This window comes from Trematomus bernacchii, unplaced genomic scaffold (genome assembly GCF_902827165.1).
Source record: "Trematomus bernacchii unplaced genomic scaffold, fTreBer1.1, whole genome shotgun sequence".
NCBI classification, from domain to species: domain Eukaryota; kingdom Metazoa; phylum Chordata; class Actinopteri; order Perciformes; family Nototheniidae; genus Trematomus; species Trematomus bernacchii.
The window spans coordinates 3,535,996-3,562,113 of record NW_022987607.1 but is presented as its reverse complement, the minus strand read 5'-3'; the positions used below and the strand labels follow the sequence as shown (position 1 = coordinate 3,562,113).

The 26,118-nt window shown below is 38.1% G+C and overlaps 1 protein-coding gene across 2 annotated transcripts in view; it reads left to right on the top strand.

The window, feature by feature from the left end:
- Window positions 1–26,118, top strand: part of col22a1 (collagen, type XXII, alpha 1) — an 82,831-nt gene that overhangs the window by 37,934 nt on the left and 18,779 nt on the right. For both annotated transcript variants that reach the window (XM_034130992.1, XM_034130993.1), the window contains 32 exons: window positions 1,277–1,330; window positions 2,596–2,649; window positions 2,733–2,786; window positions 2,908–2,961; window positions 5,448–5,501; window positions 5,610–5,654; window positions 6,190–6,252; window positions 7,098–7,151; window positions 7,286–7,327; window positions 7,545–7,577; window positions 7,804–7,857; window positions 9,263–9,316; window positions 9,400–9,453; window positions 9,539–9,592; window positions 10,442–10,495; window positions 14,407–14,511; window positions 16,059–16,103; window positions 16,610–16,687; window positions 18,615–18,650; window positions 18,731–18,784; window positions 19,128–19,172; window positions 19,482–19,517; window positions 19,610–19,723; window positions 21,173–21,226; window positions 21,936–21,989; window positions 22,378–22,431; window positions 22,546–22,599; window positions 24,157–24,210; window positions 24,322–24,375; window positions 24,499–24,552; window positions 24,637–24,681; window positions 26,016–26,069. In XM_034130992.1, coding sequence (XP_033986883.1) covers window positions 1,277–1,330; window positions 2,596–2,649; window positions 2,733–2,786; window positions 2,908–2,961; window positions 5,448–5,501; window positions 5,610–5,654; window positions 6,190–6,252; window positions 7,098–7,151; window positions 7,286–7,327; window positions 7,545–7,577; window positions 7,804–7,857; window positions 9,263–9,316; window positions 9,400–9,453; window positions 9,539–9,592; window positions 10,442–10,495; window positions 14,407–14,511; window positions 16,059–16,103; window positions 16,610–16,687; window positions 18,615–18,650; window positions 18,731–18,784; window positions 19,128–19,172; window positions 19,482–19,517; window positions 19,610–19,723; window positions 21,173–21,226; window positions 21,936–21,989; window positions 22,378–22,431; window positions 22,546–22,599; window positions 24,157–24,210; window positions 24,322–24,375; window positions 24,499–24,552; window positions 24,637–24,681; window positions 26,016–26,069 — 1,767 coding nt within the window. The remainder of the gene's footprint in view (window positions 1–1,276; window positions 1,331–2,595; window positions 2,650–2,732; window positions 2,787–2,907; window positions 2,962–5,447; window positions 5,502–5,609; window positions 5,655–6,189; window positions 6,253–7,097; window positions 7,152–7,285; window positions 7,328–7,544; window positions 7,578–7,803; window positions 7,858–9,262; window positions 9,317–9,399; window positions 9,454–9,538; window positions 9,593–10,441; window positions 10,496–14,406; window positions 14,512–16,058; window positions 16,104–16,609; window positions 16,688–18,614; window positions 18,651–18,730; window positions 18,785–19,127; window positions 19,173–19,481; window positions 19,518–19,609; window positions 19,724–21,172; window positions 21,227–21,935; window positions 21,990–22,377; window positions 22,432–22,545; window positions 22,600–24,156; window positions 24,211–24,321; window positions 24,376–24,498; window positions 24,553–24,636; window positions 24,682–26,015; window positions 26,070–26,118) is intronic.

The following is a 26,118-nucleotide window of genomic DNA, read 5'->3' as shown; positions in this document are numbered from 1 at the left end:
TTGTTATACCTCAGTGAGTGTGGGGGGGGGGGAGCAGTCTGAGAGCAGTGATAATAGGGTGGTCTCCACTGCTGATGGAGTGGGCTTCATGGTTGAGTTGGTATAGATTGAGCCACTCTCTCCTCAGTGGTGTGTGTCGCCGCCGTCTATTCACCTCCAGCCTGAAAGTGAGCTGCCGAATTCAGTAAATAATTCAAGAGCAAGGGCCAGGACTTGTTATATGGGAATCCAACAAAAGAATATAGTGTGCACAAAGTTCATTGTTGTAAATATTAACTACTTTATTCCAGAAAATGAACTTTATTTCTTACTATTTGTAGTTTATAGCGTATATTAAATGTTCAGTTGAACTGTCCCTGTCTGTCTTTCTGCTCGTCATTTCTATATTGTAATCAGGGCCGTCCCTCCCGACAGGCCGATCATGCAGACTGCGTGCAATCAGCCGCTGCGAGGCTTCAATAGCACCCCCCCCCCCCCCGTTGACGCTCGCGAAACAGAGGGCCTCATCATATAACTTTGCGTGGGGCCTCATGTTGGGCCCTGATTGTAATCAACACAATACATCATTTTACAATGCACGATTTAAAGAGAGTTTAACCTTGAGTTGAGTTGAACACACTTAACTTAGAAATAATCATCTGGGAATTAGTCTCGTTTATATGTACCATGTTTTCTTGGTTTTCCACTTTGAGTTTCTATCTTGGTAACATAATGCTGGGTTTACAAATACCACAATGGGCGTAAGAGAAAACACATATTGTGGGGTTTTATATATTTGTTCTTTGTTATCTCATCAAATAACTATGGAAAACATGGCTATCTGCAGCTGCTTGTCTGATAACATTTACTTGTAAATTGAACAATTTGATAGTTTGATAATATGTTATGTAGAAAAGGGCGTGAAATATGCTTTAATTGTTTAGCAAAACTGCTGAGTTCAACACACTTAACTTCAAAATAATCATCTGGGAATTTGTCTCTCGTTTAGAAGCACCTTGAGATGACATTGTTTTTAAAGTGTGCTATATAAATGAAATGTATTATTATACTGTATGTATGTTTTCTTGGTTTTTCTACTTTGTTACCAAAATAGAAACTAATGGGCGTGAGACAAAAAATAAACATATTTCGGGGTTTTATATATATTTTCTTTTTCATCAAATAAAATAACTAGGGAAAACATGTACAGTAGCTACTTCAACCAACTCACCTCATCCATTGCATGTTTTTCATCATTTCTATGTAGTTTTAATTGAATATACATGTTGTATTTCAGGGCAAGAAAGGTGAAGGTGGATTGCCTGGCGTGGACGGGCTTCCTGGAATCCCTGTGAGTACAACTTCACTTTCATGACAAAATAAATGTGCATATGAGTAACACACTTGTTGATAATGACCTCTTAGTTATGCCCGTGCTTGTTCTTCACATCGGGGAGGAGAATTAATTTGGTATTTGAATTGCTCCATATTTAACGTGACCCACAGAGTAACCTCGCTCTCAAAGGTCTCTTCACCGTGTGCTTTGATAAGGGGGAATATAAAAAGGCTAGATTGGAAATGATTAGGACAACCTGTTGATTTCAAACTGCTCCCTGGAGGAAATAGCAATACACTTACCTTTAGGTGCTGTAATACCGCCCTCTAGTGGCTGCTTTCATGCACACTGTCTAGTTGTGTACATAAATAAATACATAACGGTATATATAAAGTACATATATATATATACCTTCAAAAACCATTATATGCAGTGGCAGAATTTAATTAACCACATGTACCTAATTATTAAGTAGATGTTTGAGATACTTGAACTGTCATTTATTGTAAATGTTTACCTCATTTTGAAAGGCTTTAGTTACTTTACAGATCCAGATTATTAGAGAAAACTAAATGTGAATTAACTAATGAATAAACAGTGACATATAATTATATTTTAAAATCATCAGCAAAGTTATTAAAATGATCTCCACATTTACTAACTACGCATCAGTCGTCATAATACTGTAATTTATATACATAATTTAATACATTTAATATATGATATATCTGAAATGTGCCATAAGGCATACCAAAACATTTTGGTACCTACATTTATATATTTTTATGTCAATACTTTTGTAGTTTTATTTTTAATGCCTGACTTATACTTGTAACAGAATATGTTTAAATAGTATTACTGCTTCTACTTAAGTATACAATCTGAGTACTTCACCGCTGGTTATATAAGTATGTTCATTAAAACCTTAAAACCTTCGCAGCAGCTGGCCCTAGGCTCTGGAACACTCTGCCCCTCCATGTGAGGTCGGCCCAGACCCTAGGGGTTTTTAAATCTACTCTTAAAACTCACTTCTTCTCCCTGGCCTTCTAGTCAGAGCGGAGCACGACTCCTGACTTTTCCCTGTGTTTTTTTTTATATATATCTGTTGTAATTTATTGTCTTTTATTGTGATTGTAGTAATGTGTTTTTATTACATGTACAGCACTTTGGCTCGACCAAAAATTGCTTTTAAATGTGCTTTATAAATAAAACTTGATTTGATTTGATCATAACCACGTGATTTATTTACATTATTGTACCTTTTCTTTGTGTTTTTGCAGGGTATTCATGGTCCAGCTGGGACAGCAGGAAGCAAAGGGCAGACTGGACCTCCTGTGAGTCTCTGAGGACACACTCCGTCTTAAACATCATCATTTGACAAATAAATCATGAATTAAACCTGTCTGTCTTCATGCAGGGTCTACCTGGTGAAATTGGATTTTCAGGCAAACACGGGGAGCCAGGGAAGTCTGTGAGTCGGCCTTTTGTTCTGAAATAACAGCATTTGATGTGAATGCTACCTGAAGTCTTGGTGTTTAATCCCTGTTGTTGTTCCTCTGTCACTAAATGTCAAACCTTTCTCATCTTCAAAGGGTCTCTCTGGTAAAGACGGACTGGACGGTCTTCCTGGAAACGGCGGTGCCACGGTCAGTGTGACCTTTAGAAAAAACGTTCCTTTATTTCTGTTCTGTTCTTTATGTCCTCCGTGCTCACCAGAGGTGGGAAGTAGTGGAGTACAAATACTTTACTGTACTTAAGTACATTCTTCTGGTATCAGTACTTTACTCCACTACTTATTTTCCTGACGACTTTTTAATTTGACTTCTTACATTTTGAACCCAAATACCTGTACTTTCTACTTCTTACATGTTGAACACAAATACCTGTACTTTCTACTTCTTACATGTTGAACACAAATACCTGTACTTTCTACTTCTCACATTTTGAACACAAATACCTGTACTTTCTACTTCTTACATGTTGAACACAAATACCTGTACTTTCTACTTCTTATATTTTGAACACAAATACCTGTACTTTCTACTTCTTACATGTTGAACACAAATACCTGTACTTTCTACTTCTTATATTTTGAACACAAATACCTGTACTTTCTACTTCTTACATGTTGAACACAAATACCTGTACTTTCTACTTCTTACATGTTGAACCCAAATACCTGTACTTTCTACTTCTCACATGTTGAACCCAAATACCTGTACTTTCTACTTCTTACATGTTGAACACAAATACCTGTACTTTCTACTTCTTACATGTTGAACCCAAATACCTGTACTTTCTACTTCTTACATGTTGAACACAAATACCTGTACTTTCTACTTCTTACATGTTGAACACAAATACCTGTACTTTCTACTTCTTACATGTTGAACACAAATACCTGTACTTTCTACTTCTTACATGTTGAACCCAAATACCTGTACTTTCTACTTCTTACATGTTGAACACAAATACCTGTACTTTCTACTTCTTACATGTTGAACCCAAATACCTGTACTTTCTACTTCTTACATGTTGAACACAAATACCTGTACTTTCTACTTCTTACATGTTGAACACAAATACCTGTACTTTCTACTTCTTACATGTTGAACACAAATACCTGTACTTTCTACTTCTTACATGTTGAACACAAATACCTGTACTTTCTACTTCTTACATGTTGAACCCAAATACCTGTACTTTCTACTTCTCACATGTTGAACACAAATACCTGTACTTTCTACTTCTTACATGTTGAACTCAAATACCTGTACTTTCTACTTCTCACATTTCCCAAACAGGCTGGTTCCTTTAGTTTGAATGTGTGTTTGGTGGCGTGATCATTATTATTTAGAGTCATTGCGTGCCTATTGATTTGAACACGATCCGTGTATCCATCATTTCCTGGTCTTCTCTAAAGAAGAGGGACCAATGAAAACGTTGTCATGTTGCCGTTGTTCAGCATGGAAACATTCATTAGCTAACAATGACATTATTGTTCTATTAATATAAAGGGAGGTCAGGTACTCTTTAAACAGCTGCTAGTTATGGGTACTTTTTACTGAAGTACATTTCAAAGCCTCTTTACTTTGACTTGAGTAAAGAAGTTTAGTCAGTACTTCTACTTTTACCAGAGTGTTTTTAAACACGAGTATGTGTACTTCTACTTGAATAAAGGATGTGTGTACTTTAACATCTCTGGTGCTCACAGTAACCAAACTCGCTGTAACACTTTAAAACTCAAAACAATGTCTATAAATTATATAAAAGACAATTGTCTAAATGACTGCTTGTGAAAGGAGTTGCCTACAGCGATGAAACCTCAAAGGATTATCACCCAAATCTGCGGTTTGTTATTATGTTTCTTGTGTCTTTTAGCTCATTGTTTTGGTTTTACGTCCCTGATCTAATTCACGTATGAAACTGCAGCCATTTTGAGTGAAAGAAGATCTGAACTGTCGGCTACAAAGAGCAAGAAAGATAGTTTATTTAACTTTAATTAATACATTAATAAACATTTCTAGAAACAAATGCAATGTTAAATAAGTGAACTCATGCAACATATTATTGGAAATGCTAATAAAAACAAAGCATACATATTAATGAATATTGGACTTACAGTATATCATCAAAAACAGGGTTAAAATGGATGCTAATGTCGCTATGTGTCTACTAGATATGTAAACAGGCAACAGTTTGCTAACACGTTCAATTTTATAGATGATGTCAAATATGAATGTATATATATAACATTTATTATTCCTTGAAGCACTGCAATGTTATTAAGGCTTATGACTTCGAAGTCTCTTAGCTTTAAGTCGTAAGTTTGTAAATATGGAAACAGCTGCCTTACCTATAACATATTCTAGACCTGTAGTGTAACTCAAATACAATGCTCAGAAACACGATTAGAAGTCAGCCAATCAGGTTCCAGACATCTGAATCCCTGCCTGCATCTGTTTTTTTTTTTACAAGATTCAGACAAGACCAAATTGCAATTCAGTCAGTGAAAACATGGATTTTTTTAAGAGAACATTGACATTTAAATGTAATATAGTGGGGCTACCTGATGTCTCTGGCAGACACAGGTTTCTGTATACGTCTAAAAGGTAATCTCATGTCTCTGCAGGGTCCCAGGGGAGAGCGCGGAGCAGATGGTTTTGCAGGAAAGGCCGGATCCAAGGTACTGACTTCACGATGTACCCGGAAACCCTGAAGACATATGAGATAGCATGTGTGTTTTCCATATGCAAATCTGACATTTTAACGTGCGCGTGTGTCCCCTCTTTAGGGTGAAGGCGGGCCTCCGGGGCCCAGAGGACCTCCAGGGGAGAGAGTGAGTTACCAGCTGTTGGCTTTTCACAATGTTGTGTAAGACAGTGGTTCCCAACCTTTTTTGTCTCGTGTAACCCTTGAGCTGGTCTCCATCACTCATCTGTGATAATTCGACTACATTTCTTCGTGTATTAAAGCATTTGTTATCGTGTTTAACCCAACTGCTCCTAAATGAAAATCACCTGTATAACTCACATTCAATACAAATGCATTTAAACTTGAAATGTACACTTGTTGTCAGGTAACAAAATGATGTTAAGACATACTTATTTAGGAAGCCAATAATGTCTTTTTTTTAGGAGAACACCCCTCCCCTCTGAACAGTCACTTTTCTCCGTCATATTTGAAAGGAAACATTGTTATTTTCTGTATTTCATGTAAGACCAAAGTTATTTATTTATTTGGCGATGACTGCGTACCCCCTGCGATCCCTTGAAGAACCCCTAGGGGTCCCCGTACCCCCGGTTGGGAACCACTGGTGTAAGATAATGAAACATGGGTCATCCTTACATTTGTGTTTTTGTCGTGTTTCACAGGGAGTGTCTGGTTCCTCTGGTCTGTCAGGTGTGGCTGGAGGGAGAGGAGACAGAGGCGTCCCGGTGAGTGAGATTGTTTATCAAGAAACACCAGAAATATGTTTAAATATGTTAATTAATCTCCACCAGGGGGGATAATTCGTTTGGACCAATCATAGTAATATTGTGTTTACACATCGATGACTTTAGGCTCAAGGATCTTGTGGTTGCAGTTTACAATGTTAGACAAAAAAGGGTTTTAATTGAGTGTATTCAACTGTTTTTGACTGCTGGACCCTTCTCTTAAAGGGCCGGTACGCGCGCCACAAGTGATCAATAACTGCTTCAGTAGCAAAAGGCATTTCCGGCATTTATTTTAGGCCAAAATCAACCTTTACTGGTTGTGTTTCAGGACCCCATTTGGCCTTTGTCGAGACTCAAAAAAAAAAACTGACTTCCATAGAAATGTTTGCTCTCCTTTTGAACCAATCTGCAGATTCATCCACACTCATTCTGTCTTATACTATGTACACATATTTTCTTAGTCCTGCAATTGACTATTCTGCTTATTGTGGTTTACCCTTTCCCTGTAGTGTGTTATATAGGTGTGAGTGTTGCATTTTAATATCTGCAAAACAGGATGGGGAGAACTCCTTAAGGTCCTTCTTATTTGATTATACAACAGAAAACCTTTCTGGTGAAATAAAGTCCAGTGAAATTAACTTTTCCCTAATTTGCCCGGTAACCTGTGGGACCCTCAGAGGCTGGTCCCTGAAAGACACTCTGATACACACTGCTCTGCACTTCTCCAATTTAAAAAGATTGCATTTAAATTGAAATTGGGTCTGTGATATCAGTAGAACTTTTATTTAATTTGATCCAAGGGGAAAATCTTTTTTGTTAATTATTTGTTGGCTTCTCTTTCATAGGGAGAAAGAGGAGTGGCTGGACCTTTCGGACCAAAAGGAGACAGAGGAGACAAGGTAAATAATCTGTGTGTGTTTCACTAGTGGTTACGGAGTGTTCTTCTTCTGTCTCAGTAATGGTCGCCCTGCATGTGATCTTTAATGAGGTCATTAGTATGCAGACAGTGTGAATGTTGTGTCTCTCGCCTCAGGGTGAAGTCGGAGCGAGTGGAAAACCTGGGATTCCAGGAAATGTGAGTATCTTTTACTTTTCTGTTTTCAGTGTGCATCTTAACCCACTGACAAGTCACTACCAAAGTATGATGAAGGACATAGAGCCAGTTATTTAGATATTTGTTCAGATATACATTTATTTTGGACATAATAAGTAAAAAAATAAGCAAACAAATGTATTAAATCAGATGTCTGAAAAGTGTTATTGGCCCTAACTGATGACCCTTTTCCTTACAGGTAGCAAATGTAATCCCTGAGCCTGGTGAACCTGTGAGTACACTTCTTTTATTACACATAAAACATGTTTTTAGTAACACTTAAATTATGTATATTTGGTTTGAGATGTGATCCCGCTCAAGGTTTCATAAAGATCACTTCTGTTCTCCATCTTGTTTTCTTGTACTTCTTCATTTTAATTTGAACTTCTGGTGGTGGTAGAATAAAGTATTCAGATCATTATGAGATTAATAATTGAATTGTTTGCTTTTGCTTGTAGGGGATGCCTGGAGAGAGAGGAGAGAAAGGGGAGCAAGGGACCCCAGGACTTAAGGTGAGTTTTACTCTCCATTTCTTGCTAATTTATTTCTTTGCAAAGCAATACACACATGTGTCCACTAGGTGTCAGCAGAGATTAGAGAATGGCAGCCGTGCTACAGTAATGTGACTCAGGGGTCTTCCACTAACTGGGCTGTGGAAATTAAACTGAACTCACAATCAAAAAACATTTCCCCACCCCTGATCTACCCTAATTCACCCATCATTATTTTACCACACATGTATTGTAATATTTGGACAAAAATAAGTGGAAAAAACGTATTTATATTAAGTCAATTCAAGCTTTATTGGCATGACTATATCAACAGCATAGTATTGCCAAAGCGCATTGTAATAATAATACGTTTATTTATTATAGCACCTTTCACAGAAATCAAATTCACAAAGTGCTTCACAAGTAAGAACAAAACTTAAAGGGGACCTATCATGCAAAATGCACTTGTTGATGTCTTTTATACATCAATATGTGTCCCCGGTGTATCGGGGAAAATAAAACCCTCTCTCTTTTCCTCCATACCCAAATCTTTTAAAAACGGGGGTACAACGAGCGGATACAGATTTGCTGCCGATATGACGTAAAATCGGCAGCGGACCCACAGAGAGTTGCTATCAGAAACAATGCCTGACGTGTTTTGGACGTAATCTCGTCTTTGTTTACATTAGCATCGCTAACACTCAGAGCTAACCTGTACTGGAGAGCACATGTGTTTTAAAAAGCACCTTGTGATAACCCTGCGAGAGAAAAAGCATTTGAGCTCCATACTGTTTCAGAAATAATCCTTGATGTGGTTTAGAACAGGATGGCGTTTTATCACAGCAGAATTTAACTTTATCTCCAGTAGAATTCTGATCAGGCATTAGCTCCGCCTCCTTTTTTTTCAAGCTAAGGACCCAACATCCGCGCTTCTCTAACAGCTGAAATAGAGGGGTTTGAGCAGAATGAGGCACGGCTACAACGGGGGATCTGTTTGGGATTTTAAGCACAAAACTTCACAGACATGTTTTCTATAGGTATGGCCCTACAATATATGTTTCCAATATAGCATGATAGGTCCCCTTTAAAATGAAGACCACAGGAACATGAATACAATAACCACATGAGGCAGAAATGTAAGGTTAACATAAAAACAAAACACAGACCACGTGGAGTCCCGAAAGGAACAGACATAAGAACAGAACACATCACACACATTTCAAATAGAAATAAAAGCCAATGTTAAAAAAGATAGATAGGTGGTGCAACAGTAAAACATACAAAGTTGTATGTAAATAAAAAACAAGGAAAGAAGCTGCACATAACTGAGAGATATCATCAACTAAATCACAATTATGGTAATACAAATAATATCAATGTGTACACAACAGTCTCACTCAATTAAAATGTGTGTTTCCTCCCAAAGGGCCAGGGAGGGCTTCCTGGAGAACAAGGCTTTAAGGGACCAGCTGGGTTGGCGGTACGTTTCTGATCTTCCTGTAACTCAGTTTACTGTACAGCTGATTTATTAAAAACACGTCTAATTTGACTTCTTTATTGCAGGGTCCTAATGGAGAGACTGGACTGACGGGAGAGACTGGACGAGTTGGAGACCCTGTGAGTTTTCTGTTCATATCTAATACACTTTTTCACGCTGTACGTAGTGTGTTTTATTAACTCGTATATGATGTGTTTCTCTCAGGGTCCACCGGGTATAGCTGGTCCTTCGGGTCTTCGTGGATTACCAGGGAATGTGGTGAGTCTTTCTAAATCTTTACAGACACTTCAGACAAAACCATTATTTTTTTAAAACACTGATCAATGAGGATTCGGAATATTCTCCTATTCTTTCAGACACATGGAATAAAAAACATCCAAAATACACATTTAGGTTATTTCTTTCTGTCTAACTTTATTTGCGTATCTTAATTTCTCTACAAATAGTTAGCATTGGATGTCTCATTAGCGTATTCTAATATAACATTTTAGTAAACCTGTAATACAGAAAATAATATCATTCCTGTACGGCATCCACTGTGGAAGTTATGGGGTTATTAATTGTATATTTGTTTACCCTATTCACCTATAGTGTCGTGCAAATTGTACAATATATACTTTAAAGGCTGTTTTCTGTGTTACCGTAACGTTTTCTAACTCTTCACTTCAGTAACACTTACACAAACCATTCCTATCTATATTCTGAAGGTTGTTACTGAGGGGTTGGTTATCATTCATAGCATGATTTAAACATTTCATTTACTTTAATGACTGTTTTCACTATTTTCTGATTTATACCAAATGATATCAAAAGCCCTTCTGTATAAACTTTCTTCTAACATGTTAACCAAACAAAATGATAGTTTTTAACATGGCATTATCCAATGTTCAAGTTATCTCTTCTTAAAATGTATTCAAATGAACACATAACCAAGAAAGTAAGGCTTCACTTGCATTTAAACAGACATTTTCAGGTATTGTTCAATAAAATGTTTAATCTTAATGTAAGTAATTGACTCGGACAGTTTTTTAAGTGATATCTATAATGTAGTTTAAAATATGTATCCCTGTAGTCTCTCCTTTAAACTAAACATTTCTCTGTCTTCAGGGCATCCCCGGGATCATCGGGCCTCCGGGTCCATCCGGACAGAGAGGAGACAAGGTCAGTCGGATATTTGTAAATTGTAAATATACTGCAGGGGTGTACACACTTCTTTCACCGAGGGCCACATACAGAAACATATTCGAAGGGCTGGGCCGCTCACTAGAGGTTTATTGGCTCATAAGTGAAGTTATAAGTTGGCTAAATTAATCAAATGTAAGTAAATGATGCTGCAGCCTACATGACAGCTTTCTACAGGGTTTCATTTAGTTAGTTAGCAGCTCATCCCTTAAAACAGAAGCCTTAGATTGCTTATCATAAGAGGAAATAGGAAGGGTATATTTAAAGGTTGTTATGTCATTAAATGATTGGGCTTTTTTCTTATCAACTTAGATTTGTTAGAATGTCTTTTCAACTTGAATTGACTGAAAGTGGGCTTATTAACACATGAACACTGCTTAACATATGTTTACAGATATATGTAACCCTCATGTTGTGTTGGGGTCTCCCGTGACCCGTTTCAAGTTAAAATGATATAATAACTACGCTTTAGTTTTTTGATCGGAACAAGGCTTCATGATATCCTCCACAACAGATATATAAACACTCATTTTGACAATTTAAGCCAAGTCTGAAAGTCTCTAAAAAAATAAAGTGTATTATTTGGTGTTCGGCAGAATTGTTTTGGGTGACACGGCGTCAAATTTGGCCCAATCAAGATTCATCTTTGACTTTAGACACCCCTCCCCACCCCCTTCATCAACTGTAACAATCATTTAAAACTTATTTTGTGGAGATTGTATTCTAATATGAGTCTATTATAGTCAGATAACGTAATGATCCACCGTCTTCACTATAGGAACTATAATGAGTGAATTGAATCACATGCTTTACTTAAATATGTCATGTTTTTTGGGGCCATAAAATAAAATTACAACAGGATTGTACGGTTATGAATGCATAATAAGTTAGTTATGATGTAGTTAAAACAATATTGGATGATAGTCATTACTTATGAGTGTTTTGGACTGAGATAAATCATGGGTCAAAATTGACCCGCGAACACCATGACCGGTAACAGCTTTTGAACACAACACAAGGGTTAAGAAGTACAATACAAGACAAGCTCAAGTTTCATTTGTGGACCGCATTCCATTATACTTTTTATAATTTGGCCCACAGGCCGTAGTTTGGACACCCCGGATATACTGTATGTGTGTTTGTTGACTAAGGGACAGTTTGAACCGACACCTGAGCTCTGCTAAGTGCCCCGATAAACATTCTTGTTTGTCATCTTGCAATCTACTTATTTATCGAAATAGTTATCACCGCAATAAACCGTATTTAATTTTGTCTTAAAGGTAGGGTAGGTAAGAATGGAGAAACCAGCTCGAGTGCGCTAGAATTTGAAAGTACGCAGCCGAAACAAATCTGCCCCTTCCTTCAGACTTCCTCACAGAGCCCCTCCTCCAACACACACGAACGCGCACATGACCAATGAGGGCACGAGATAAGTTTGTGCACAGATGGAAGGCTGACAGGCAGGTAGGCCATCCAGTTATTTTAGCCGGGCCGGCTCAGATGATTGGTCGTGCTTTTTACAGTACCACGGCTTCCACAGATCAAAGCATTTAATGCAGGGGTGTCAAACTCAATTTCATTGCGGGCCACATTCGCATAAAGGTTGCACTCAAAGGGCCGGTTGTAACTATATAAATATATAATATATATATATAAAATAATGTATTATATTAGATTATTGCCTCTGAATTGGATTATTATCGGATAGGATAAAAACTTAGTAATTAACTACGTCTGAAAGCAGAAGTCCAGGGCAAGTAATTGCAAGTCTCTTCAGTGCGCATGTCACAAAACGAGATGCATTGTGGGACATGTAGTTTATGGGCAACCTGCTTCTGTAAAGTGGCATGTAACCGTATAATAAACGTATTATATTCTTTGCAAGCTTTTGCGGGGCCACATAAAATGAAGTTGCGGGCCGGATTTGGCCCCCGGGCCTTGAGTTTGAGACCCCTGATTTAATGTATTCATTGCTATCAGGATGCTAAGAGCATTCAATGGAATATAACAAGTGTTTCTGAAGTGAATTACCTACCCCACCTTTAATGTACATTATTTAATTTCATATTCGGTTCTTGTACATCATATTCTATTTACATGTATATAGACTTCTTGCACTATTTTTGTATTTTATTATATATGTTGCATTGTTGGAGGAGCTCAGGTCAGAATAATTTCATTGCCATTTCTACACTGTGTGCATATTTGGTTGGTTGGTATTGTGATAGTATTCAGATGATGTGCATTGGTTTGGCTCAGAGAGCTGAGAAGAGAAAGAGAGTGACCTTGTGTGTCCTCCACTTTATTGTTCCAGCAGAAGAATGTATTTCCATCCTGCAGCTACACACATTCAGAAACCTTTCCCACCCTCTCTCCCTGCTTTTACTGTCTTTGTTCTTTCTATTTCATCTTTTGTTCTTGTTCCCGTTGTGTTGTTACTGTTCTTCCACTAAAGTAAGGACGACAGGCGGTGGATCGCTCACTGATTCATAACGACACACTGCAATAAAAAGGCCATGTTAAAACCAGAATAATTATGCATTTTGAGAAGATACAGATTTGATTAGCTCCTACTTCGCCCTGAGGCCTTTTTAAAAGTGCAATAAACTCCCTGTGCAGTGAGATTATAAGACGTTATACGAGTTTTTGAAATATAAAATATATCTGGATGCTAGAAAAGAGATACACGTCTTGTTGTAAGCCAAATATACTCAAAACAAGCTGTCAATTCTTCTTTGACCATTTGTTGTTTCCCTCATTTAAAGGGGACCTATCATGCAAAAGTCACTTTGTGATGTCTTGTATACATAAAGATGTGTCCCCGGTGTGTCCCCGGTGTGTCCCCGGTGTGTCAGGGAACTCACGCAGCGTCAGAAAATAAAACCCTCTCTCTTTTCCTCCGTACCCAAATCTCTAAAAACGGGGGAACAACGGAGCTGATCCAGATTTGCGTCCGATATGACGTAATATCTGAAATGTGGACCCACGGCCCAATCAGAAACGTTGCTATCAGAAACAATGCCCGACTGTTTTGGACGTAATATGGTCGGTGTTTACATTAGCATCGCTAACACTCAGAGCTAACCTGTACTGGAGAGCATGTGTGTGAAGAAGCAGGAAATAAAAAGGAACTCACCTTGTGGTATAACCGGCAAGAGAGAAAGCCTTTGAGCTCCATACTGTTTCAGAGAGAATCCTTGATAATCCATGATATGGCGTTTCATCACGGCAGCATTTAGTTTAGACAGTAGCTGCCGGGTCCCGCATGAGCTCAGACCCCTACTTTTTTTTAATCAATTTTTTATTTTTTAAAGCTTTATACCCCAAATCAGCACTTTAGAAACAGGAAGTGAAATAGAGGGATATGAGGCATGGCTAGAATGGGTGATCTGTTTGGTATTTTGAGCAAAACACTTCATAGACATGTTTTTTATATATTTTTGATATATCTGAGACCTATGCTATTACCTAAAAATAGCATGATAGGTGACCTTTAAGTAAAAGGATCTTAAAACAGAGCTTTTATTCTTGAATTAGAAAGATATCTGGATGCTAAGAAAGTTGAAAAATCTCTTGAAATAAGCAGAAAAACACAGATTTTAAGCACAATTATAAGCCAAATATACCCAAAACTAACTGTCAATTCTTCATTGTTTCTTATTTACTTAAATTATTTTTTAAATTGAAGTTGATAACCATATTAAATGAGCATTTACATATCTGTTTTCCTGCTCCATGCTGTGGTCCTGACCTATTTTCCCAATAGATGTATTAGACATTGATAACAATTAGCTTTCAAAGATATAAACCAATAGAAAGAGCCTCTGAGGCGCCGGCTGATGTTCCTCCTGTAGCCTCGACAGACAATAACGTCTCTCTGTTCCCTTCAGGGTGAAGCAGGTAAACCGGGACAGGCCGGACCTGCTGGCCGAGGCGGAGACCCCGGACTGACCGGACCCCCCGGACCCCCAGGGAAAGGGAAAGAGGGACAAAACGTAAGAAATATATATCTTCTCTGTCTGTGTTTTTAATTATTGACCATGACATCAAGTCAAATTCCTCGTACGTGTCAACCTACCTGGTGATAAACCTGTTTCTGTTTCTGATTCTGATCTTCAGTCACATTTTATTTATTACATAGTAAACCTTAAACATCTTGTTTTGCCGGATAACGTTCAGCCATGTTTTCAGTGACAGGATTTTTGTAAGGTTTGTGGCATTTTCAGGGAAACGTCCAACAGATCAAAGTGAAATGGATTTATGAGAAAAAACAAACTACATTTTTGTTATATAATGGATCATGTGTAACGTGGTGTTCTTTATTTAGTTTGATGATAAGATTTAAAGGAAAGGTTCTCTGCTTTTAGCCAAGACTTGTGTATACAAATATATCGTTTTTTATGATAAAATAATACTGAATGAAAACGATTTGACACATTTTGGAGAAACGTTTGGCTAAAAAGCACGTTTTTTCTTATTGTAACATATTAAGTCTTTGTTTATGCTGTTTATTATATATAGTTCTTTAGAGATAAAACAGTATTCCATGTGTCCAAAGATTAAATATAGTATGATAGTATGATTTATGTCAAAGAAGCTACAAGGAGAAAAATGTGGCACCTTTGAACTTTAGCAGGTTGAATATCAATGCAGTGTAATTGGAAATGTAATTAACATAATAATCCCTACTACTACTATAAGTGTGATATCTCATGTGATCTAAGAGTGGATAGTGGTACTGTTAGACACTTGTCCAAAGCCCCTACCAGATTAAAAAACTTAAGACCCCAGAATATATTTTATTGCACATTTCCCTCATAATAAATATAGTAGTTGGGCAGTTATGGGTTCCTAAAAATGTAACTGTGGCAGCTTGATGAAAGGTTTTAGTCCAGTCAAATTCATTTAACAACCAGCTGTTCCTTTTGATGTTCCTTTAAAGCCTGGAGGTTGGAATAGAAATCAGTGCCATATCTACTTATAGATCCTGCAACATGACATCAAATGGCATTATTTTGTGCGCATTTTATTATATATTTGGACACGTTTGCATGTCCACTAGAATAAAGGATGTCTGTGTTAAAAAAAGCTTTCTTCCACGGTGTTCATAAGTCACATTTGATAACAGAAATGCATCTCCATCACTTCCATCAGTAGTTGAAGCCTCATTAATGTCTCTTTTCCACACGTGTTGTGCGTGTAATCCATGCTGAACCACAAACACAATATGTTCAGCTGTATGGAGGAAAAAGAGGCTGCGTTGGCACATTTCCACTCTGCACCTCGACATGTTTCTTCATCATTTTTCACCCCGACATGTGGCCGTGCTGCTGACGAGGCAAACAGGAAGAACATTGTTAAGACATACAGGATCACATTAAAGCAACACACACTGTTTTGTTTTTTTACAGCTGCCAGGTGCGCTCCCCCCAGGCCTTTTTCACACTGAACAACAGCGGCTCACACACACTTTTATATATGTAATTATTTATTAGAAAGAGGTGTAATAACAGTGTGATTTATGTCATGTGTGGTGTTACAGGGGGATCCAGGACCACAGGGAATTCAAGGACCTTCAGGACCAAAGGTAATGTCATTGCAGAAGTTAGCAAGACGTTTGTTGTTAGAAGAGTGTTTTTTTTTTTAATCATGCACAGGTGCTTTTTTGTTGACGTGAAAAATGCTTTCTTCTGGCACGGAGGAGAAAAAACAATTCATTTTTGTTGAAAGCAGCAAAAGCAATTTCTATGTCCACTGCACTGTGACCGCTGCTCTGATTCTCTTTGCTGAGAGGAGTTTGATGTCGGGGAGGGGGGGGCGGGGGTCCAGAGGCAAGGAGAGGAAGGACAGCGGGGCATTTTCTGGATTGATGGTGTCAAATCGCTCACCCTCATCACCAATACCGTTTTCTCTTCTTGGTTCCAAAATGTCAACGGCAGATTGTAAAAAAAGGAAAGACGTTTGATTAAAACCCGAGGTGACATTTCTGGGATCAGAAGGCATCGCTGAACTTTTTCTCAGGGATTCTTAGCCAAAACATTACGGCTGAACTGATATTATCTGAGTTAACTTTGTTTTCTTTCTTTCTCCCAGGGACAAACCGGGTCACGAGGAGAACCGGGGTCACCGGGAGACAGAGGATCAATAGGAGAGGGAAAAGTGGGACAACAGGTAGGAGCTTCAATGCATTATATCATTCCACATCCCACATTTAAAGGTCACCTATTATGCTAAATCAATTTTTCTACATCAACATGTGTCCCCTCTTCTTCATGTCTCTTCTTCATCAACATGTGTCCCCTCTTCTTCATGTCTCTTCTTCATCAACATGTGTCCCCTCTTCTTCATGTCTCTTCTACATCAACATGTGTCCCCTCTTCTTCATGTCTCTTCTACATCAACATGTGTCCCCTCTTCTTCATGTCTCTTCTTCATCAACATGTGTCCCCTCTTCTTCATGTCTCTTCTACATCAACATGTGTCCCCTCTTCTTCATGTCTCTTCTACATCAACATGTGTCCCCTCTTCTTCATGTCTCTTCTACATCAACATGTGTCCCCTCTTCTTCATGTCTCTTCTACATCAACATGTGTCCCCTCTTCTTCATGTCTCTTCTACATCAACATGTGTCCCCTCTTCTTCATGTCTCTTCTTCATCAACATGTGTCCCCTCTTCTTCATGTCTCTTCTTCATCAACATGTGTCCCCTCTTCTTCATGTCTCTTCTACATCAACATGTGTCCCCTCTTCTTCATGTCTCTTCTTCATCAACATGTGTCCCCTCTTCTTCATGTCTCTTCTACATCAACATGTGTCCCCTCTTCTTCATGTCTCTTCTTCATCAACATGTGTCCCCTCTTCTTCATGTCTCTTCTACATCAACATGTGTCCCCTCTTCTTCATGTCTCTTCTTCATCAACATGTGTCCCCTCTTCTTCATGTCTCTTCTACATCAACATGTGTCCCCTCTTCTTCATGTCTCTTCTACATCAACATGTGTCCCCTCTTCTTCATGTCTCTTCTTCATCAACATGTGTCCCCTCTTCTTCATGTCTCTTCTACATCAACATGTGTCCCCTCTTCTTCATGTCTCTTCTTCATCAACATGTGTCCCCTCTTCTTCATGTCTCTTCTTCATCAACATGTGTCCCCTCTTCTTCATGTCTCTTCTTCATCAACATGTGTCCCCTCTTCTTCATGTCTCTTCTTCATCAACATGTGTCCCCTCTTCTTCATGTCTCTTCTTCATCAACATGTGTCCCCTCTGTGGAAAGAGACTCTAAAGTTTCAGGAACAAAGATTCTCTCTCTTTTTGATCCATTTCTATAAAAACCTGTCTGAAAATGAGCTGATCAGATTTTGGCCACTTTGTGATGTCATAACGATGTTTTGTCTTGTGTAACCATTAGCCAATCACCAACCAAGGTAACCCCCCCCCCCCACCTTATCACCTGAATCTCCTCCTAGAGCACCATTGAGTTCTTTGTAACCAAATCTCTCTCAGAGGGGCGTGGGGAGGGGCTCCTTATTTTCATCTAAAGTAACAGACAGAGAATCAGCACTTTGGAAACAGGGCTGAAACAGAGGGGATTATGGGTAATGCTGCAATGATCTGTTTGGTGTTTCAGACAAACACTTCAGAGACATGTTCTGTATATATCTGAGACCTATAATATATTGATGAAAAACAGTATAATAGGAGACCTTTAAATAGCCTGTGTCAGCTGTTATCTGCAGCATAGATTTGAAGTGTTATGGCCCTACTCTACCTTATAATTGGATCAGTAGGCCGTTATGTATAAGTGACCTGGAGAGAGGTTCACTTTGCTTATGCGACGACCTCTAGTGGTCATAGTAATTATGACAGGAGCAAATGAAGAATTTAGGTTGGTAGACAGTACATGTGATTAATTGAACATATGCTACGTTAGTTAAAGGGACCCTGTTATGCTTTTTGGGGTTTTCTCTTTCTTGTATTGTGTTATATAGGGTTTTTGTGCATGTAAATGGTCTGCAGAGGCTAAAATCTCAAAGCTCCCACCAGAGGGAGTTCCTCTCCCTTACAGAGTTGAAATCTGCAATGTTTTTTCTTTTGTAGGGGCTTGTGGGAAAAGATGGACAACCTGGACCTGCGGTAAATATTATCATCTTAGACTCATTTTAAAAAGGTTTATTTTTATAAAAATGTCTAATATCTGTCTTTCTTGGTTCCAGGGCTTGAGGGGTCTAACAGGAGTCGCCGGACAAATGGGTCCTGCAGGACATAATGTGAGTGCAGAAATAACAAAACAAATGGATAAAGAATTTGAAGATGTTGTCTTGTTTCTTGAGACATGGATCCATTAGAGCCTCATTCAGTCCACAGCTAACCACACTGCATTGATTGTTGGCATATTGAATAATAAAATGACGAGATAAACGTTTTATAAAACTTTGTCAATCGTCATACTTTGAACAATTTATTGGGTTACCTTTTATACTTTAATTGTGATGTCATTGAATTTCTTTGTATTTATTTTTAACAAGTCTTTATTTCGTGTATTATAAATGTATGTATATTTATATATAGTATAATATTTATGTCATTTCATTACCTTTGCATCGAATGCAGGGTTTACCAGGACGGCCGGGAGACAAGGGATCACAAGGAGATCCTGTAAGTACAAAAAATACATTATCGATCAACTAACATGTCAAATTTTGCTTAAATAAAATATTGAACTTGTTGTATCATGTATATATCATATTTAACTTACATATACTGCTTTTGATACATGGCAAATTAACTTATTCTCATTAAAACCATAATCTTTTACTGAAACTTACCAAGTACTTATTTTATTTTAAATGCACCCTCCTTGTATGGGAACATTATTTTGAAGGAAATAGGGTTGAAATGTGCATTTTACAGCATAGAGAGCTGCAGTTCTCTCATTGATTAACTATTGTATGTCCTGTCTCTCAGGGAAAGGCAGCAGACCTCTCTGACCTGGATCTGAAGGTAAGGAGGAACATTTCCTCCCGTCTCAAATGAGAAAGATTTTACATTGAGAGTAATAGCCTGATGAAATCCCTGTGTCTTCCATGTTACAGGATGTTTGCTCAGACTGCCCTGCAGGTCCAGCTGGAGCACCCGGTCTCCCAGGAGTCCCCGGAGAGAAAGGACACATCGGACCTCCAGGGAAAGATGGTCAAGACGGTTATCAAGTACGACACGTTCATTAATATTCAACCATAACCTCACATCGCCTGGTAAAGGATTACAACATGTTCTACCAGGTCCAGGGGTCTTCACCTACAAACTGTCCCTCAGAAAAACTCACACCAACCATGAGAGAAATGACCACAAAGAGACAACAAATGACCACAAAGAGACAACGAAGAGACTCTGAACTGTGAAATGGGGCAAAACAGCCACAAAGAGACACAAAACAACTACAAAGAGACTCCACTTGACTACAGAGAGACTCCACTTGACTACAAAGAGAAACAAAATGACCAAAAGAGACACAAAACAACTACAAAGAGACTCCACTTGTGAAAGTAAATGCACCTAAAATGACACACAGAGACACACAAGCCATAGAGTGATGAGTAAAGACTGCAAATATACACACAGAAATAAATATATGTGTGTCTTGCTCATACTGTATGAAGTAGCCACAAATCAACTATTAAAAGACTCCAAACAACAACAAAAATATGTAAAACAGATACAAAGAGACAACGAAGAGACTCTGAACTGTGACATGGGGCAAAACAGCCACAAAGAGACACAACACAACTACAAAGAGACTACACTTGACTACAGAGAGAAACAAAATGACCGTAAGAGACACAAAACAACTTCAAAGAGACTCCACTTGACCTAAAGAGACACAAAACAACTTCAAAGAGACTCCACTTGACCTAAAGAGACACAAAACAACTTCAAAGAGACTCCACTTGACCACAAAGAGACACAAAACAACTTCAAAGAGACTCCACTTGACCACAAAGAGACACAAAACAACTTCAAAGAGACTCCACCTGACCACAAAGAGACACAAAACAACTTCAAAGAGACTCCACTTGACCACAAAGAGACACAAAACAACTTCAAAGAGACTCCACTTGACCACAAAGAGACACAAAACAACTTCAAAGAGACTCCACTTGACCACAAAGAGACACAAAACAACTTCAAAGAGACTCCACTTGACCTAAAGAGACACAAAACAACTTCAAAGAGACTCCACTTGACCACAAAGAGACACAAAACAACTTCAAAGAGACTCCACTTGACCACAAAGAGACACAAAACAACTTCAAAGAGACTCCACTTGACCACAAAGAGACACAAAACAACTTCAAAGAGACTCCAATGCACCTAAAATGACACCCAGAGACTCAAAAGCCGCCGAGTGATGAGTAAACACTGCACATACACACACACAACATGTAGTATGTAGTAGAGGTAGTGGCCCCTGTAAACATTGAAGAGTCTCCACTCAGTGAGGGATGAGGTCTCCATCACGTTTGTCATCATCAGTCACGCTTGGTATGATCCGTGTGACGGATGGAGGCTCTGCTCCATTAACCAGGCCCTCCTCTGGGGGCCACAGTGAGGGATTAGGACCCCCAGACAGAGACTGATGTTCTGCTGTGTTGTTACAGGGCTCTCCGGGAACAGCTGGACCTCAAGGGCCCCCTGGAGCTGATGGAGCAAAGGCAAGTTAACACAATAAACTCCACCTTGATCGCTCCCAAAGGGCCGATTAGATGCTTTTGTCAACAATGTTCAGCAGGCACTGCATGATGTCCCAAACACAACACCGTTGGTGCTACATCCACTTTCTAATAACTGTGAACATATTTCCTTTGATGAACTGTGTTTCACGTAGGGCTGCTCGATTATGGCAAAAATCATAATCACGATTATTTTGGTCAATAATTGATATCACGATTATTAAATACGATTATTCATTGACTTTGAAAACATCAATTTATTGAACTTTAAAACAAATAATAATTTGAACAGTATCTTTTTAACTGTTGATTACCCTGAACGTATAATTCAACTGAAAAACCAATACACAAATAAATTAAATAATAAATAAATAATAAATTAAATAATAAATTAAAATAAATTAAATAAATTATATAAATAATATCAAAATAATAAATACAAAGATCAACAAATATTTTGGAGCGCACTTCCACAAGCTATTAAACATATATAAATATGATAAATACAAATAAATTAGACTAAAATTAATTAGATCAAATATGCACAACCTAGCAAAGCTAAATAATAGTTTGATTATGTTGTTTTTGTAATTGTGGCAGGCCAAAATATGATTAATTGCACAGCCCTAGTTTCACGTGGATGCTTTCCTCCTGAAATATAACATTTTGTCTCGTTTTCTGTTCACCTCAGGGTATTAAAGGTGATGGAGGACCCCCTGGGGGCGCTGGAGACAAAGGAGACAAGGTATATTTGTTCTATTACAAGTTTCACGCTTATCGGTTGCTTCCCCTCCTTTCTCTCTCTGTGATTAAAACAAACCGTCATCAGGATATTGTTATAAGATTCAGATTTGTGTATTCGTCCCGCAGCGGGGACATTTATGCTTTTACAGCTAGTAGAGAAGAAAGAGTAGGTTTTACATATTATTTAATAAGGCAAGCAGACGTTAAGACATATTTTTAAATAATTTAAAACAATTAACAAACAAGTCCACCATGTATTGAAGCTGGATAACACATTTTAACTACATTGTAAGAACAAGTTAAAGCGTAAAAAGTGTATATTGCACACAGTTTATATGAGTTTTATGTATAATTGACCTACTTTTGATCACTTTCTCCTCCATTATCAGGGTCACCCGGGACCTCCAGGTCACCCAGGTGCTGCTGGAATGATGGGAACAGCTGTAAGTCGTTACGCTGGGCTTAATTATGTGTCCTTATGAGCCTAACATGGTCTTATTTATTTGACCGTTGTATTTCTTCTAACCCCCACTGACACGCTCTCTTTCCTCTTTCAGGGTAACGATGGTCAGCCGGGTCCTCTCGGCCCCCCGGGGTCCCCTGGAGAAAAGGTGAGGATGCACTTTGTGCCATTATTATTTTTTAACACTCTTTTTTTATTGTCCTTTTTGTAAACATTCAGACATAACATACATACGTACAACATAAACACGCATACGTACTCAAATGTGTGCAGACTAGTTACTGCTCATATAACTACATCTCTCCATGGGTGACAATATTCACCTTAATCATGTAGCAAGATATCTATGTGTATCTCAGCTTACATACCGATTACTTAAATAAAAGCACAGAGAGAACATTAATAAGAATAATACATTATAATCATAATGGCCTGAGGTGTGGTCTCATTACAACGAGAAACATCAAATAGAAGGGAAAGAAAAATACACATATATATATATATATATATATATATATATATATATAAATCATAATCACGATTATTTTGGTCAATAATTGATATCACGATTATTAAATACGATTATTCATTGACTTTGAAAACATCAACTCAGGGCCCACATAAGAATCAAAAAAAAGTTTGCGGCCCACATTCAACCATAAACAATACGGAGGCTAAATAAAGTTCTGATTGGTCAATTCAGAACATGTGACACATTTCCAAGTCCAGTAGAACAGACCGCTGTCAAGGACTGTGATTACCGTTGCTAAGGAGAATCGAGAAAGAGAAAGGAAAAGAGGTTCAAATAAAAAAAATCTCAATAATGAAATGTTTCCACACAAATCATAAGGTTTTGCTAATTATTTGGCGGCCCACTTGCAATGCCTTTGCGGCCCACTAGGGGGCCACGGCCCACAGGTTGGGATCAGCTGATATATAGTAATAATAATAATAATAATAACAAATACAAAAATAAAAAGGGGTTGTTGCCTTCTATAAGTTAACCTCACAGGGCTGTCAGGGGTAGCAAACATTTTGCAGAAAGGTATAACGGAAAGATATTCCAATTAAGACATTATCTCGCTAAATAAAAATGTGCCATTCACTACAAAAACTCGAAATCTTGCCAAGTATTTTCATCTAATATCTAGTCAGAATATGTCTTTACACCTGATTTAAGACATAATAACTTCAGAAGTAACACTGCAGTGAGATATCGGGTCTTATTTTTAGACGATGCATCATCTTATTAAGTCAAAACATCTTATTTTGAGTTGCATCTCAGATGAAACACATATTTTTTCACATATGTATTAGAAAATCACCAACTAACTTCAGAAAACAGAAAACTTCTGAGCATTTGTGGCTTAGACTGTAACACAACATGTCCTGATCCTGTTAAAATATAGTTCAAAATGAGTTCTCCCAGCTAATTACAAGATGTGATTTATCTAAATATCACTTCTTATTGCAAGAAATCTCACCAAGCAACTTTTCACTTGTTCTATTGGCAGATTTTTGTACTTATTTCACGTGAAAACAGCTTGTTTTCATTATTGTTAAACTTGTTTTTGGAGTAGTAGCATTTTTTTCCAGTGTTATAGTTCAAACGTCTCCCTGCAGCATGTAGGTCAGCCAGGCTGTGGGTAATGGTGGCCATTCATCACTTATTCTGACCTGCTTGTGTTTGTGTGTTTCTCACCAGGGCAAAGAGGGTCTCAAAGGAATCATGGGACCACCCGGTCTCCCTGGATTAATCGTAAGATTTGATACACTGCATCATTAATATTCACACCGTTCCTGCAGTGTGGAGTAAACAGTTTTTAATACAGTTACAGACGCTAAATAATGTCTTTCATTAATCCTGCAGGGTCAGGATGGAAAAATGGGCAAAGATGGGCAACCAGGAGAAACTGGAGAATCTGTAAGTAGACGGAGATGCTTAACTTGTTAGTGATCCAATATAAAGTTACACATCATTCATTTCTGGAAGGTATTGATAGTATGACGTGGCCAGATGATGCACCTACTTCTGATTCAATTTCAGGGCAAGCAAGGTGAACCTGGACCTCAAGGAAACCAGGGGCTCAGGGGGCTACCGGTGAGTAACTACCAGTGAATATTCAGATTTAAATGAGCTTGCCGTGCTAATAGCTGTGTCTGATTCACTTCTCTTTATCAACAGGGCTTTAAGGGCCACCGAGGAGAACCTGGACCTGCAGGAACCAAGGTGAGTGTGTTACTTTGTCTTTTGTATTGGAACAAGTGCATTTAGGAACCACAAGTCGATTCCTGAAACAGATAATGTTCATTTTTTATTGTATCGTACCGTTTTCATCTGGCAGAACCATTTATTTGACTGTTTGCATATTAGTACCTCCACAGGCCTGATGCGGTCTTGTGTCCTTTATGAAATGTGCCATACATAAAGTCTTATCAATGAATATGACACACAATTGGAATCATGCCAATTCCATTCATAAAATAACAAAATAAAAAAGAACTGAAAATAATAAGAATCAGCATTCTTGGATTTTAATACTATTGAATTTTCACTCACAGACATTTTCCTGAGCTCATACCTGAAGCTGCTCATCAGGAACAGCACACACGCACGCACGCACGCACGCACTCACACACACACACACACACACACACACACACACACACACACACACACACACACACACTCAGCTCGTCTCACTGTGATGTCAAGATATTTCTGACACCTTCAAACAACAACCCCCCCGCAAGAATGGTTTCTACCACCGCGCCGTGACCAATAGCACGGCTCATTAATGACAGCTCTGACTGCAGATACACACACACACACACACACACACACACACACACACACACACACACACACACACACACACACACACACACACACACACACACACACACACAAAAGTTATTAGAGGAGCCATGACGAGTTGTATTATACACACTGAACACTGTAATCATAATCGCTGTCCCTCAGCGCCGATCATAAGGAAATTGTCTCCCCTATTATTCAGGATTAGATGTTGAAGCCTACAATTAGATGTAGAGATTGATCAGAGTACTTAAACACAATGTATATAATATGTGTGTATATATCCTAATGCTCAACTGTGGATCTCTATTGCTCTTTCAACTGATTGTATTTTTATTTGTATACTTTAATAATTAAAGAATAGATTTTTAAGAGTCGCAAAATACATCTTGTTGTACTTGTAAAATCACATTAATGTTATTCTATTTAATTGTATTATACAAGCGCTCCTTTGCAATCGACAATCTTAGATCCAACAATGCTCATTAAATATGTAAAATAGGGAAATCATGCACGTAAAAACCAGGAAGTAGTATTAGAAAGTATAACAGATTCTGGGTCTATGTAATGGAGCTCCAAACCGACAGAAGGCAGTAAAGGGATCTCAGATGAGGCAAACATTGAAACCAAATATTGTTTCTCTGATGCCATGCAATGTTTACCTGATTACATAAGTATCATTACCTCAAATAAATGTCTAAAAGTTTATCTTATAAAATGTGTTTTGTATATCTTGTGTCGAACAGGGAGAGGATGGGAAGCCTGGGTCTGCTGGGCGTGATGGGAAACCTGGAAAGGAGGTAAGACTTTATTTTTTCTTTTTGTTAAGATTAACTTTATAATTCATAT